Source organism: Monopterus albus, unplaced genomic scaffold (assembly GCF_001952655.1).
Source record: "Monopterus albus unplaced genomic scaffold, M_albus_1.0 scaffold8.1, whole genome shotgun sequence".
Lineage (NCBI taxonomy): Eukaryota > Metazoa > Chordata > Actinopteri > Synbranchiformes > Synbranchidae > Monopterus > Monopterus albus.
The window spans coordinates 1,963,054-1,976,812 of record NW_018127888.1 but is presented as its reverse complement, the minus strand read 5'-3'; the positions used below and the strand labels follow the sequence as shown (position 1 = coordinate 1,976,812).

The 13,759-nt window shown below is 40.6% G+C and overlaps 2 protein-coding genes and 1 long non-coding RNA gene across 3 annotated transcripts in view; all 3 read left to right on the top strand.

Annotated features, from left to right (window-relative positions):
- Positions 1-5,275, top strand: part of LOC109951997 (uncharacterized) — a 6,715-nt gene extending 1,440 nt beyond the window's left edge. The window contains exon 3 of the long non-coding RNA XR_002273691.1: positions 5,027-5,275. This is a non-coding gene — a long non-coding RNA (uncharacterized LOC109951997). The remainder of the gene's footprint in view (positions 1-5,026) is intronic.
- foxl2a (forkhead box L2a) lies at positions 613-2,652 on the top strand. Its single transcript, XM_020586693.1, has one exon. It carries the CDS (start codon positions 898-900, stop codon positions 1,816-1,818), a length of 921 nt encoding a protein of 306 aa, XP_020442349.1. The 5' UTR covers positions 613-897; the 3' UTR covers positions 1,819-2,652.
- Positions 5,276-11,674: 6,399 nt separating the features above from the next.
- The window catches only part of pik3cb (phosphatidylinositol-4,5-bisphosphate 3-kinase, catalytic subunit beta), a 50,032-nt gene continuing 47,947 nt past the window's right edge, over positions 11,675-13,759 (top strand). Inside the window, exon 1 of the mRNA XM_020586599.1 lies at positions 11,675-11,960. The gene's annotated coding sequence lies outside the window, so the exon portion shown is untranslated. The remainder of the gene's footprint in view (positions 11,961-13,759) is intronic.

Sequence of the window (13,759 nt, the reverse complement as noted above, 5' to 3'; positions counted from 1 at the left end):
TGCCTGCGTGCAGGGTGATGACACACATACCAGTGCTGTTCCACCTGCACAGACTCCCCGGAGCACGGAAATACACTCCCAGAGAAAGCCGAGTGGACCCTCATGGGTGGCCAGAGAAATGTATACCTCTTCGTGCACTTCCCTCTCAATGTGAGCTAATTAAGTCGCGCTATCTATCCAGAGTTTCTTAGAGCTGTGAACATGCAGCCGTTGGCAGATGTGCACGTCTGGGGTTAGGCTGTGAAAGCCTCCAGAGCTCACAAATCAACCTCTGTAATGCCTGCTTACTTGCTAATCCAAAAAGCACAACAGAAGGAAATGTTTAATAGTAATTTATGAAACTGAATGTAATTAACAAATCCCTGCGATTTGATGTATTTGTGCATTCAAATAATTGTCTCCTATTTAAATGCAAATAGATGCTTGCTGTTCATAGTGTGCTATTTTAACGCGGATCAGATAAACACAAATTTCAACATGTTAAAAAAAGATAACTTTTTCATCCAGTGTAACCAACGGAGGCGGAACTCAAATACGCACAAATCACGAAGCACTACGTCGCTCCATGGACAGCATTGGAGCAAAGGCAGCCTGTCAGTGACCTGAAAAAAGAGGAAAGGGCTGGGCTTGCCGACTCACTTACACACAACTTGGGTTGCGCCTGCATCAGAAACCAGTTTAGGAAAATCTTCGTTGAAGAGAGAAGTGGTATTTGTGCATGTCAGCTACTGAGCTGCAAAATAAACGTTTCTGTGAACGCAGATTGGAAGACAGCTTTCATTCGCGGTGCATCCTGAAGTTCTACAACAGATCATTTTGCTCATCGAGGTTACAAGCGCCTTTAACACTTCTGCTTGTTGACGTTTGGACTGAACTTGTTTTGTTTTGGTGTGCGCAATGATGGCCACTTACCAAAACCCGGAGGATGACGCAATGACCTTAATGATCCATGACAACAACACGAAGAAGGAGAAAGAGCGACCCAAAGAGGAGCCGGTCGAGGAGAAAGTTTCTGAGAAGTCGGACCCGACCCAGAAACCACCTTACTCCTATGTTGCTCTCATTGCCATGGCCATTCGGGAAAGCTCAGAGAAGCGCCTCACTCTCTCTGGTATTTACCAGTATATAATCAGCAAGTTTCCCTTCTATGAAAAAAATAAAAAAGGTTGGCAGAACAGCATCAGACACAACCTCAGTCTCAACGAATGCTTCATTAAGGTCCCGCGTGAAGGCGGCGGGGAGAGAAAGGGGAATTACTGGACTCTTGACCCAGCCTGCGAGGACATGTTTGAGAAGGGGAACTACAGGAGACGCCGCAGAATGAAGCGGCCGTTCAGACCTCCACCTACGCACTTCCAGCCGGGTAAGTCCTTGTTCGGAGGAGACGGCTATGGCTACTTGTCCCCACCCAAGTACCTGCAGTCTAGCTTCATGAACAACTCTTGGTCGCTAGGCCAACCGCCTGCTTCGATGTCCTACACGTCCTGTCAGATGGCCAGCGGCAACGTAAGTCCAGTGAACGTGAAGGGGTTGTCAGCCCCATCATCTTATAACCCATACTCCCGGGTGCAGAGCATGGCGCTCCCCAGTATGGTGAACTCTTACAATGGTATGAGTCACCATCACCATCCAGCGCATCCCCACCATGCCCAGCAGCTGAGCCCGGCCACCGCGGCACCGCCCCCGGTCTCCTCCAGTAACGGAGCGGGCCTTCAGTTCGCTTGCTCCCGCCAGCCCGCAGAACTCTCCATGATGCATTGCTCTTACTGGGAACACGAGACCAAACACTCGGCGTTACACACGAGGATTGATATCTAAAGTTTACAAATGGTCTGTGTGAAGTGAGGACTCTAAGAGTCAGAGGTAATTCCTGTGATTTCAGAACAGAAAGAAGACTGTTTTGAAGAGACGATTCTGATTAGCTGTTTGGGTCCAGCTGACATCCATAACTGCAAATGAGGAGTATGCGGGAGTTGATGCTGAGAAAGTTTTACAAATTGGAGACGGGAGGTGAAGAAGTCATCAGGACACATCAGGTAGCATAACCCCTGGGAGCGATTTGTTGCGCCTGTTACACTTGGACTGATGGTCATAACTTGGTATTGTAGTCAAACTGTTCCTAAACTTTTCACTTTCACGAGGACAGACATTACACCTTAGCTGTGTCTAACTGGTATGCGTAATGATTTCTCTCAACTTTACGCACGGCTTATCCTAACTATTGCCAAATGAAACGTAAACATATGATGCCCTAATTAAGTCAATACTTTAATATGTAATTAGTCAGAGCTGTTTTTGGCATTCTCAGTAACATGCACTGAGCAAGGCCTGCATGGTGAAACCTCACCTCATCTCATGTTTGTGAATCTTGTTAGTGTAAAAAAAAAGTGACAGTGTGGGTAGAGATCCATCAAACTGCCAAAAATACAATTCAGGGTTTTTCATATTTCTTGATCCCATATGTATGTATGATATAGTTTCCAGTATGACGCCAGCCAGTGCTTGGTTTTGTTAATCTTTCTAATTATTATAATTTTTTTTAAATAAACGTGGTTAGCTATATTGTCTCATTCATGTTGGGGCCATGTTTCATTTTAATTAGCACTTTTCCCTCTTTTCTAGGTTTGTGAATTTCTTAATAAACTTCTATTCTTAAAGTAATACAGTAGTCATGAAGTAATCTCTTTACTGCTATAGGCTGTGACAGTAACCACTGTTGGCACAAGACAAATAGCAATCAGCAACAGTTCTTGTGAAGGTAACTCAACATTAAAGTACTGTATTGTCATTATTCATTCTTACTTTTTTCTAGAAATGCTAAGAATTGCCTACAATAATCTTACGAAAACAATTGTTGCGCAGGGTTAGATGAGCTTCTTCATTCCAAAGTTTAATGCGTAAAAAGTCAAATAACTCTTTATCCCCGTAATGTGACGAGACACAAATAGAGAACTTAGAGGCGTTAAAAATAACAATAACAATAACAATAACCGTGTGCATTCACGGTGCCATTGATCATTTGTTTCCCAGAGCAACTGATATTTGTTTGACGAAGATATCTATTATGTTGTGTATAAATGTTTTTAGACATTCACTGCTACTCTATAACAAACACGATTCACCATCCATGGATAATTTTGTGCCGCCCCAAACTTTTTCCTATTAAATATAATTTACATTTATTGTAATTTAAAACCAATTCCGTGTCAGTATAGAAAATGGTGATGCATGGAGAGGATGGCCGTATCGAGTATTTTATTACTTTATTACATTTTTTAAAACACATCTCAGCACGGTGAAAGAAACAAAACACACAGCTCTGATCAGATGTTCCATCCTCAGTTTGATGCATTCAACTAAAAACTTGGGAAGATCCTTTTTTTTCCACTTTTACTAAACCCACACCGCCACCAACAACAATAATAACATTTGATATCACGGTGATGTTGCTCCGATTATTTAGGCTAGAAATAGTTGTCCAGGTGTTGTCCAGGAGTGCGACCAGCCAAAAGTACAGTAATGCTAGTGCAGTTAACTTGTCGACCCAAAACAAAAGAACCATTTAGGAAATAAGGCAAACAAGACAGGAAGTTTGTAAAGTCGTCTTACATGCGGCGCTAATTAACCCTCTGTTACAAAATGTGACATTACGAATTTGTCGAAATAGCCTGACTGGCGTCTCCTCCTTCTTAGCTGTGTTAGTGTGAACGCAGACACTTTCCAGTGAGCCCCAGTGGACGACCCCGTACCTCCAGAGCCAAATAGCTTTTCTATTAAAAAGACATGTTGAATGAAAACTCTTGGTACACTGACTGATCTCAGCCCCGTCCCCCTGATCAACGCGTCCCAAAATGATCGTCATCTGTTTCCACTTCTAGCATTCTGACATTTAAGGCGTGCATCGCCACAATAAATGGACTGTTTTGACAACTCACAGCTGCAATGCGCTTTGAGGCCAATTGCATATAGCCTAATATTACTTTTTAATAAGTCATTTTAAATCGGATTACTGAATCAGAGATCACGCGTAGGCCTGCGCCATTTGGTGCCGGAAATCACGCTTTAGTACAATCCAGTGTCTCCCGATGTGATTTTAATGGGCTTATTTACCTTGAGTCACCCTTTCTGCTCTGCAACAACTGTCAAACACAGACTCATCCAAAAATAAAAAAAACATACACACCCTTCCAAATGGCTCGTGCCGAAATCAGCGCCTTGACAAAATAAAAGCATGGAGTATTCAGCCAGTAGCGGTGACGGCTGCACCAGACTTGCAGCCTTGTTTTCATAGTGCCAGTTCTACTGCTGCTATAATCATAACACACAATTGTAGGGGAATTTTTGTGGTGATATTCGAATTAGTGAAAGGTTATTTGAACATAAAACACTATTTTGAAGGTTTCTAGATTTGAGACACTGGCGCATATAGAGATTTTTAAAAAGGTTTAGGCTACTGTAGATAACTTTAAAGGTCTCCACTTACAGTAAATTCAAGTAGCCTGAAGGGAGCAACATTACTGGAACGAGTACAAAGAGTAAAAAGCTAATTAACGCTGCTTCACCATTAACAAGTCGTTTTTAAATTAAAACCCAAATAATTTCCTTTATGTGTGTGTGTGCGCTTGTGTAACCAGAGCCTGCAATTTTGTTGGCATGTTGAATTACGCAGACACTTTCCAGTAGGTTAATTCATGTGGGCAAACTAAAATATATAGGCCTATTTTAAAAATGCAAAAAGTCACAAGGTCACATAAATAACGCGCTGTCAACATCATAATGCACATTTAAATGACCATTTCCATTTTTCAAAATAGAATAAATGTTAAATAAGTTTTTTTTTCCATAGGTTATTATTGGTGAAGTTCACAATGATTTTTATACCTTTGTGATCAGACATAAAGTCCTTTTTAATTTTTATTTGAAAGGTTTAGAGATGTATTGCAGGACGTCAGTTGTAAAATATCCCCAGTTCACCACTTATAAAAGTCATAATCACACTGCTAATACATCCGGATGCTTCTTACAGGCTAAATAGTCGATCATATATGGTCTACTGGAAATTAAGCACCAGTCTTTCGAGCACAAACGCCATCAACGTCGTCTGCCCAACAAGCCTGCATGAAGCTGCAGCTGGACTGGGAATGTCATCAGCACCAAACCCCCGACACTTCTCCATCCCCCTGTGTGCTGAGGCAGACAAGAGGCGAGCCTGAAATGTAGCTGTGTACATTCTCTGCTTCCTCACATTAATGTTTTGTAAACAATAAGGAGATAAGGGCGCGTTTGAAAGGCAACTGTATTGTAAACACTCTTCCAAAAATAATAAATACAAGTGTCTTACAAGAAATAATGTTTCGACGAGTGTAAACATAAAATGTACAGGCAGAGATGGATCTAGTGAATTAAAGGTTTTAAAGTCTTGGTTTAAACTTAGCAGTCATTAAGTTAATCCATTATTTGATTTTTTTTACAGAGTATAACAATTCACTTTAAGCCTAATGATGAATGGACTATTTATTGATTATTAGCACTGACCACTGCTGGTACATCTGTCACTCGTGGTGATATATTTTTCAGTTTATTTGTTTTATCCTGCCTTTAGTCACGTCTGTGTCTGAAAAATATGAACTAATGCCCATAAAACTTTTCACAATATACAGCTTCCTACCGCTGCATCAAAAATTCTTGCACGCAAGTAGCACAAATAAACGAGGCTTAATCCACCTTATTTGGTAAAACCTCAAGCCCTACATTTCGATGTAAAGGGGAAAAGACTATGGACTGTGGCGCAGCAGGTGTGTATTTGCGCAGAGAGGCTAACAGTTTAGCCGGGCGACCGGGAACAATGGTGCCTGCATACAGGATGTTTCAGGGGCTGAGAGAGATAAGGCCAGCAGAAGTTCACGGCTCCAACAGAGGCCTGCTTCAGTGTACAGTCGTTTTTTTATATTTATTATAATGACAGCTCATTCCCGTTTGCATCATGTTTTGTTTGTTTTAAAAAAAAAGCAAAATGCTGGCATGTACCCAGAGTGTTTCTAACATTTATTGGTGATAAAGTGAATTGTACAAAATGAATAATTGCTGGAAAACTGAGTACTATAACTAATTATTATGCCTACTTCCATATATTCCATTTATTCTAACAAACTCCCCTTAGAAAGGAGTTCGTGGCACATCTGTCTGCATAATTCCGCAGGCGTGAGCAGTTATTTTATTTATCATGGCATTACTGACAGGTTTAACTCAAAAAACCTAACCATAAAGGCAAATTATGGGTTAATTATTCTATAAATCAATCTAATAATTTGTGAGGACCAATAATATTGACTGGACCCGCCTACAAATCGGCTATGCAACAATGTAGACGTTTAAGTCTCTTTGCTGAGGATCGTCATGAATAAGACCTATGTCCATATAGGTGATGTTTTTGTTCATCCTCTTTTTTTCTGCTCGAGGTGAAAAGATTTGGCGCAATGTGCGGTTTTGTTTGCATGCGTCATTTCCGCAGAGCGCGTACTGAATAACCATGATTGTATCCTTTGTTGTAAACTCTGAGATGACAGATTATAAACAACAAGACGAAGGAGGTCAACTCATTGCAGAAGAAACACGTTTCACCCTCGCTTCTTCTTCGTCACACAGACACAGAGGACGAGACACACACACTCACAAAGGAGCATACCTGGACTCGTTCCGGGTTTGACAGCTTGCATGCTCGACGGGACACCATGCGACCCGACCGGTCAAGTCACACACCGGTTGCAGGTCTCCCAAATGCCTGTGCACAATTGAATTCCTGTCATTCTCGCTAATGCTTGAAACTGAAGAGCAACAATTTCCACTTAGAAGCGGCGCACATCACCCCAAACCCAATGAAAAGACGAGTGGGGGGTCACCACTGTTTAGTGCTCTGCTCCAAACAGGAAAATATGCAACGATTTGATTCGAATAAAATCCGGCAATTGTTCAGATCAGCAAGTTTTCTTTTCCTTGTTGCAGCAGAAGTACTACAAATTTCATTCTGTTAGTCGCTTACTGTTCGGTAACATTACCCAATATAGAGCTGTTTATTTTCTGAACGCGTCCTCTGGTGAATCTCCAATGTAAGCAACTTGTCACTGATGTTTTCAATGAATGCTGATTTCTATCTTAATGACAGCCCCATGAAACAATTGATTACAAACAATAATTCTTACATACAGTGTTAAGAAACAGGTTATACATAAGAACCATGCCTTCGTTAACTGAACCTCTGGTCAAGACGGGTTCATCAAATGTCTAGAAATATCACGTCTATAAATACGCCCGAGTGTCATCTCTTCAAGGACAAGATGGACTGTCATCTATTCACAGGGAAAAACCATCCAGCTTTGACCTCTGTTTAGCCTCCAGCACCACCGGGCTGCTCAAATATCAGCTAGTCTACCGTCCAGATGAAGACGGCCAGGATCCCGACCTTCAGAACAGAGGTATGGGATACTGGTACGGAGGGTTTGCTACATAAAATGATGGCGACTGGAGATTTTTATTTCTTTTCTTGCAATAACTGCCTAATCACATATAGGTAAACTCTTCAGATCATAAAATAAAAATATTCCCAAAACCCTCACTTCACTGAACAAACAGCTTGTCATACTGGGATATCATCTCCAAGTAAAGAATGAATATGTGCCATCGGAGCTTTTTCGAACAGACTAATACAAACCAGCGTTTACCAGCTGATGTTACTTTCTACAGTGCGTGTGGCGGAACTGGCCAGATTATACTGTAAAGGGAAATGCGATAAAATGTTTCCGTTCTCTTGATTATGAGCTGCAAATTGCTTTGTCGGGTTTTAAATGCCAGGTCTTTTCCCATCGTGCACTGATGTAGTCTATTTTTAAACTCCTTTCCTTTCTCCCCCCCTAAAAACTTCCGCAGGGTTGGCAACAAGCAGCTATTAGGATAACGCTTCTCCTGTTAACATTCAAATTAATCAAAGCTGAAACCAAATTCCCACAGAGACCATTAAGGGCCAGCACCTGTTCTTCTGGTACTGTTGGCCATATAAACCAGTACAACTTAATGATCAGACTATGGCTGATCTCTGGGGACAGTGTGAGACAGATAGTCCTTGCAAACACATCATACCATTATCAGTAATAGAAATATAACTTCATTCAGATATGAATACCAAACACTGACCTTATATCGCCACTAAAATATCCCATGCCTTCATATTTATAGGGTTTCCTAAAATTTCATACCACTGCTTTACGAGTGTTATTGGGAGGTATTTAACAAATAACACCATTTTTCAGTTAAATTAACGACCTCGTGAGCCACAGCCAGTGTGCACTAGCTCACCCGCTCTATGTCGGACACACCGCCACCACCACTGACTGTTGAGCCAGTCAGTTATTAGGCTGCTATTGTTAATGGCGCCCTATCAAATATTACAATATTCCAGAGCTGAATTTTCTTTAAAAGGTAAGGTTTGTGAAGTGAGACTCACCCTACTGGCTAATATACCCATGCAAATCAGGAAGTTGGCCTTAGGCCTGACCCTGGCCTTACCTTTATGCGCATGCCAATCTTAGCCCCAGGTCGTATCTCAGACGCTTCAATACAGTTTCAGCCCTATTTCTTTCAAACAATTACATACCTCTTGGCAAGGCTTCACAATTAAAACAAATGATTATATTTTGATATCCATAATTATACGCATTCACATAAGGTACCCTTTCAAGTTAAATGTGCTTTTTATTACACGCTTATCATCGGTGATGTGATTATGCATAGTGTGGGTTTGGACTGAGTTAGGGTACATTAAATCAAATAAGAGGAGCAGTAATGGAAGCATGCTGGAATGAACTACACAGCACAGACTTATTACTTTGAGCCCAGCTTATGTTTAGCAAATTTCAGACGATGAAAACATTATGAGGGGAATTCTTGGGGAGAGGCTTTAACCCCTGCCCACCTACATAAAGCTTATGGAGCATGACATAGCCTAGTCTCTATATCACCACTGAGGTCCAACACATTTACTTTTGGCCCAATGTTGTACGTATTTCTGACAGACACGCTGATGGTATAGTTTGGATCATGGTGTGGCCATCCAGATCTGCCCCAGTTGTATACGTCGCATTGTAAATGAGCATTATGCAGCAATGACACCAAATGTCATCATTCAGCTTTCTTTGAACAAAAGTCACCCAAATTCTCCCTTTAAATTGCCTCACATTCAGTAAAAACAGTGCTGCATGGGTCTTTGTTGCCCTCATATGGCATGAGAAAGACCATCTTTTTGCAGTGAGAATGAATCAGTAGTGTTACAACCACAGACACACACCCGAACACCACCCATTTTTGTGCACAAGCTAAAAATAATAGTTACCGTTCATCAGCCCTTTTGCTTACATTTATAACCTTGGTCTCTCTTGAAAAACAAAAAATCAAAATGAGTATAAGAGAAACTCGACCAAGGTTACAGAGGCACAAACATGATACAAATGTAAGTTTTCTTCTGCCGCACATATATATATACACCGATCAACAATAATGTCATGACCACCTGTCTAATAGGAGTCAATGTGGCAGTTGTTTGGCTCTGGTGTCGCTCTGCAGCTCACTGTGCATCTTCTGTGAAGCTGTTTGCTTCCATAGTTCTGCTGTCAGCAAGAGCACACATTTGTTGACCATTCAGTGAAAAACTTTGGTAAAAGCAATGAAAACTGTGGTCATGAGGACAAGTCAGAGATAATTTTTTTAGACAAATTCAATAGCCTCCACACTCTAGGTGTGATATCACCACTGTAGCCCCTGACTGTTTCTCTTCATAGAGACCAATGTGAAGTATTTCTCATTTTCAACCATTTTAACAAAGATTCAAACAAAACTGAATCTTTTGAAAAGTATGAATGAAATTTAAAAGGTTAAACTACAGTAGGCCAACCTCATCATCAGTAGGCTTGTTTGTCCAGGACCCTGTCACTAGTTCACTGTTTCTTTCCAGCTTATGTTTAGCAAATTTCAGACGAAAATTTCTTTCGTTGGACCACTGTTGGTAGGTACTAACCACTGCAGACCGGGAACACCCAACAAGACCTGTAATGAAATATATACACACACCCAAACAAAAACAGTTTAGTTTCATTATTCTGAGAGAAAGATCATGTTTGTATTCTTATACAAACTAAATGTATTTTTAATACAAATTTGGCTTTTTTAACATGTTTGTATTCTTATACAAACTAAATATAAATATATTTACATTTGGCTTTTTTTTTTTTAAAGTCTGGTCAAAACAGTGATCATTAGGCAAGATATCACCCAGGAAAGGGAATTTAAAAATTATCTATATGATACACTGAACTTTACCATAGATCCTGACTGATGTACAAGTTTGTACCAAAGGTTATAAACAGTTGTCAAACCCCTAACATTTCTCATGACAACCACCGCTACCATTCCTGGAGGCTGGTATTTGTAGTTTGTGTTAATATGTAGTAACACATTTGATCACTAGAGGGAAGCAAAGGTCATCTTTTAAACCTCTGACCTATTGGCTGTTTTGCAGATCTATTTGCATTTCATAGAGGTAAAATGTTCTGTCGACCTAACGGGGCGTTACTTGAGAAGGATGTTTGGAGGTGTAACTCGGTGGTTACGGGTTAGATAAAAGACTAATAGCGGCTAAAGAGACGCGCTTTCTGTGTAAGCCGACTGTCATTTAGCTAAATGTGGTGCTCTCCCAATACCTTCACTTTTGTTTTTCTTAAAAAGTTTGGTTTAACATATTGTGTTTTCGGCCGAAATCACTGCTCAGGTGTTTTGTGCCGTAGAAAGCCGGGTGCCCATGCCTCAAAGAGAGAGCTGCATCAAATCAGCTTCAGAGTAAAACCAGAAATAAGGAGATGTGACTTCCACAATAAAAGCCTCACAGGGTCATTTTACCGAACTGCAGGCATGCTCTCAGTAAAGTGTATTTATTTTATTAATTTTTGACAGCAAATAAAAGCAGTAGCACGTGGTGTAATTTTATTTTGATTTTATAAGTGTGTATGTTGATGCAGAAGGATGATCAGATAGGCTATTTGTCTTTATACAGGGAAAGAAAATTAGGTTATTCGTTGCTGCTGTTTTCTTTAATACTGAACAGCATGTTTAGATTTTTTTTATTTTTTTTTGAAAAAAGGTAAGCACAGAGACAGACTGTATTGTAGTGATATAATCTAAAAACAAATCCTGGTGCTATAGTAGCACTTTCTTCAAGTCATTGTAAATTTACAGGAACATTTTCTGGCCCATCTGTAAACCCTAGTTTTTTATGAGGAGACTAGCTCCCTGTTGAGATCAGACTACATTAATGGTAGACCTCAACTATACTCGCAGTAGGATATGTATTTATAGTGCACTGATAGTTTGTCAGGCAGAATAAAATGGAATCTGGTTTCTTTTTTAAATGGCCAACTACAAAAAGTGTAGTCATGACATTGGGCTCTCATTTCAGATGGTTATGCAATGCCCTTGCTGTAGTCTATGTATACTGACTCTGTTATCCAAGTTTGGATTTTTCTCTTTAATCAAAGGCTGCAGATTGAATTGCACAATAATTGCACTAATCATCAATGATGGCTTTTATTTTGAACATGTTCAGGGGAGGTCCTGCTTTTTGTCACTCCATCCAACTTTCAATAGGTGGCGGAGGCAGCGCAGGAAGAGTTGGAGGAGGAATAAGCAGCAACAGCAGTGGTGGTGGTTCACCTTGTGAAACAAACAGGAAGCAAGACCGTGCTTCTGTCCACCTACGACATCTGTCCCGCCTGGAGACCCGAGCAGCAGATCCGCTCTCACGGAGACTTGTTGTGTGTGAAAGTAGGCTCTCTGTCGTGGAGACTTAACAGTAATAGTGACTTCTATCCGTTTGCCCTCCCGCTACACTCGTCTACGACTTCACAACAGAGTCGTTTAAGGTAAGGGAAGTTGTCACTTGTGTTTTTGACGTTAGTTTTACACGGCCGTGAACGCGTCCACGCTAAACACCGTTCATCAAGCTGTCAATTAAATGTCGCAGTGCTTTGGCACCATAATAATCATCATCTCCTTCGGAGTAATAACCTGACTGAATCCACAGCGAGCCCATTTTAGTTCGACGTGTGATTCACAGACTAATTTACTGGATATTATTTAGATACAGTGAATCTGGCAGACTAGTTTTCTCGGCTGTTGACATAACTGAAGCTAATGAAGCTTTCTCGATGGTGGCACAGTGCAACTTGGTTAATAAGCTCGTTCCCGTTATAAAGATACACCGAGCACCGCCGGGACTCCAAGACGATTTGCTAAGTATTCCAAATGTTTTAGGCATTCGTTAACTTTAGTCGAGACAACAACAAACCCCTTGGATTTCCAGACTGAGTTTGTTCAGGGATTCTTCCATGTGACAATGAAGCATTCCTCAGTGATTATAGCACAGCCGACGTGAATCTGAAGTATTGTTTTGTTTTTGGCTAGAAGTGTGAGTCTTAATTTTAATTTAGATTTAGGCGAAATAATTATGGAAGCGTTTAGAGAGTTCGTTACAAGTCCTAACTCCTCAATTTGGAATTTGCTGTAGTTTTTAAGTTAGTGTAATCCCATATCACTGTATGTGCCCTACAAAAGGCTTTCATGACAGTCTCCTCCCTACAGTTAAGTAGTCTGTTTGCACTGGTGAGAATTTATTTTGGATTGTTGATCTTTTCCACTACTATTTCTCTCATTCTTGATCTTAAGTAACCCATCATCCAGAGTGTTAACCTTTGGAAACATTGATCTATAAAAGTCTAGTAGCCTGAGGGACTAACAGAGACTAGGCTACTTGACTTACAGTAAGTCTAGCTACAGGACCACTAGGACATACAGTACTTACTCTAGGCTGTGTCACTGTTGTGCCTGTTTTATTGTTGAGAAATAAGCCAGCATAGTCGAATAAAGAGGATGTGAGACTTTGGAGAGTAATCCATGTAGTCAGCTTGTCTGTCATAATCTTATTAACGGTTTCATTTTACTTCATTCAGAGATAGAAGTCAGAAGGGGCTTAAGATTTTTGATAGATTGCAGCTGTATCATCCTCCTGATGTATAACTTGAGTCATTGAAACCACAAATTAACAGTTGTAGACTAATGTTAACTTAAAGTAGTTTGGGCAGTGTCCATCTCATCTGGTCATATTAACTTTAAAAGTTGTAGGCGAGCTTGAAATTGGCAATAATCTGTAAGACTTTAAGTAGCTCGTTTTTAAGTATTTGACGAATAATGATAGGCTACTTATTCAGAATTGACATAGTTTGGTTTCAGGTTTTGTCATGTCTCTCACCTCAGTCATCATATTTCCCAGCAACTATATCAGTGCCATCTGTATCACATGCTTCATATCTGTATATGTAGAAGCTGTGACTGTGACCGATTTGGTGTGTGCTTGTTTTCCTACTGGGGCCCCTCTGCTCTTCATTCACACTAAGCCAACAAACAAGGATTTGTGAATCAGAGTTTAGATGGAGCTCACTCTGTGTGAGCGGAGGTAGTCAGTAGGTCTGTGGCGATACTGTCTCTACACGTTACACCATGAGGACAATGTAACAAATGCAGCTTTGTGGACAGGTGTCTGTGTATACACGGGCACCCTCATGTGCACTTGCAGTATAAGATGAGGACTGAGCACGTTAGAGATTTTCCAACCAGTAGAAATGTTGCTACACAACTTTTCCAGACTGCATTTAATATCTCTGAC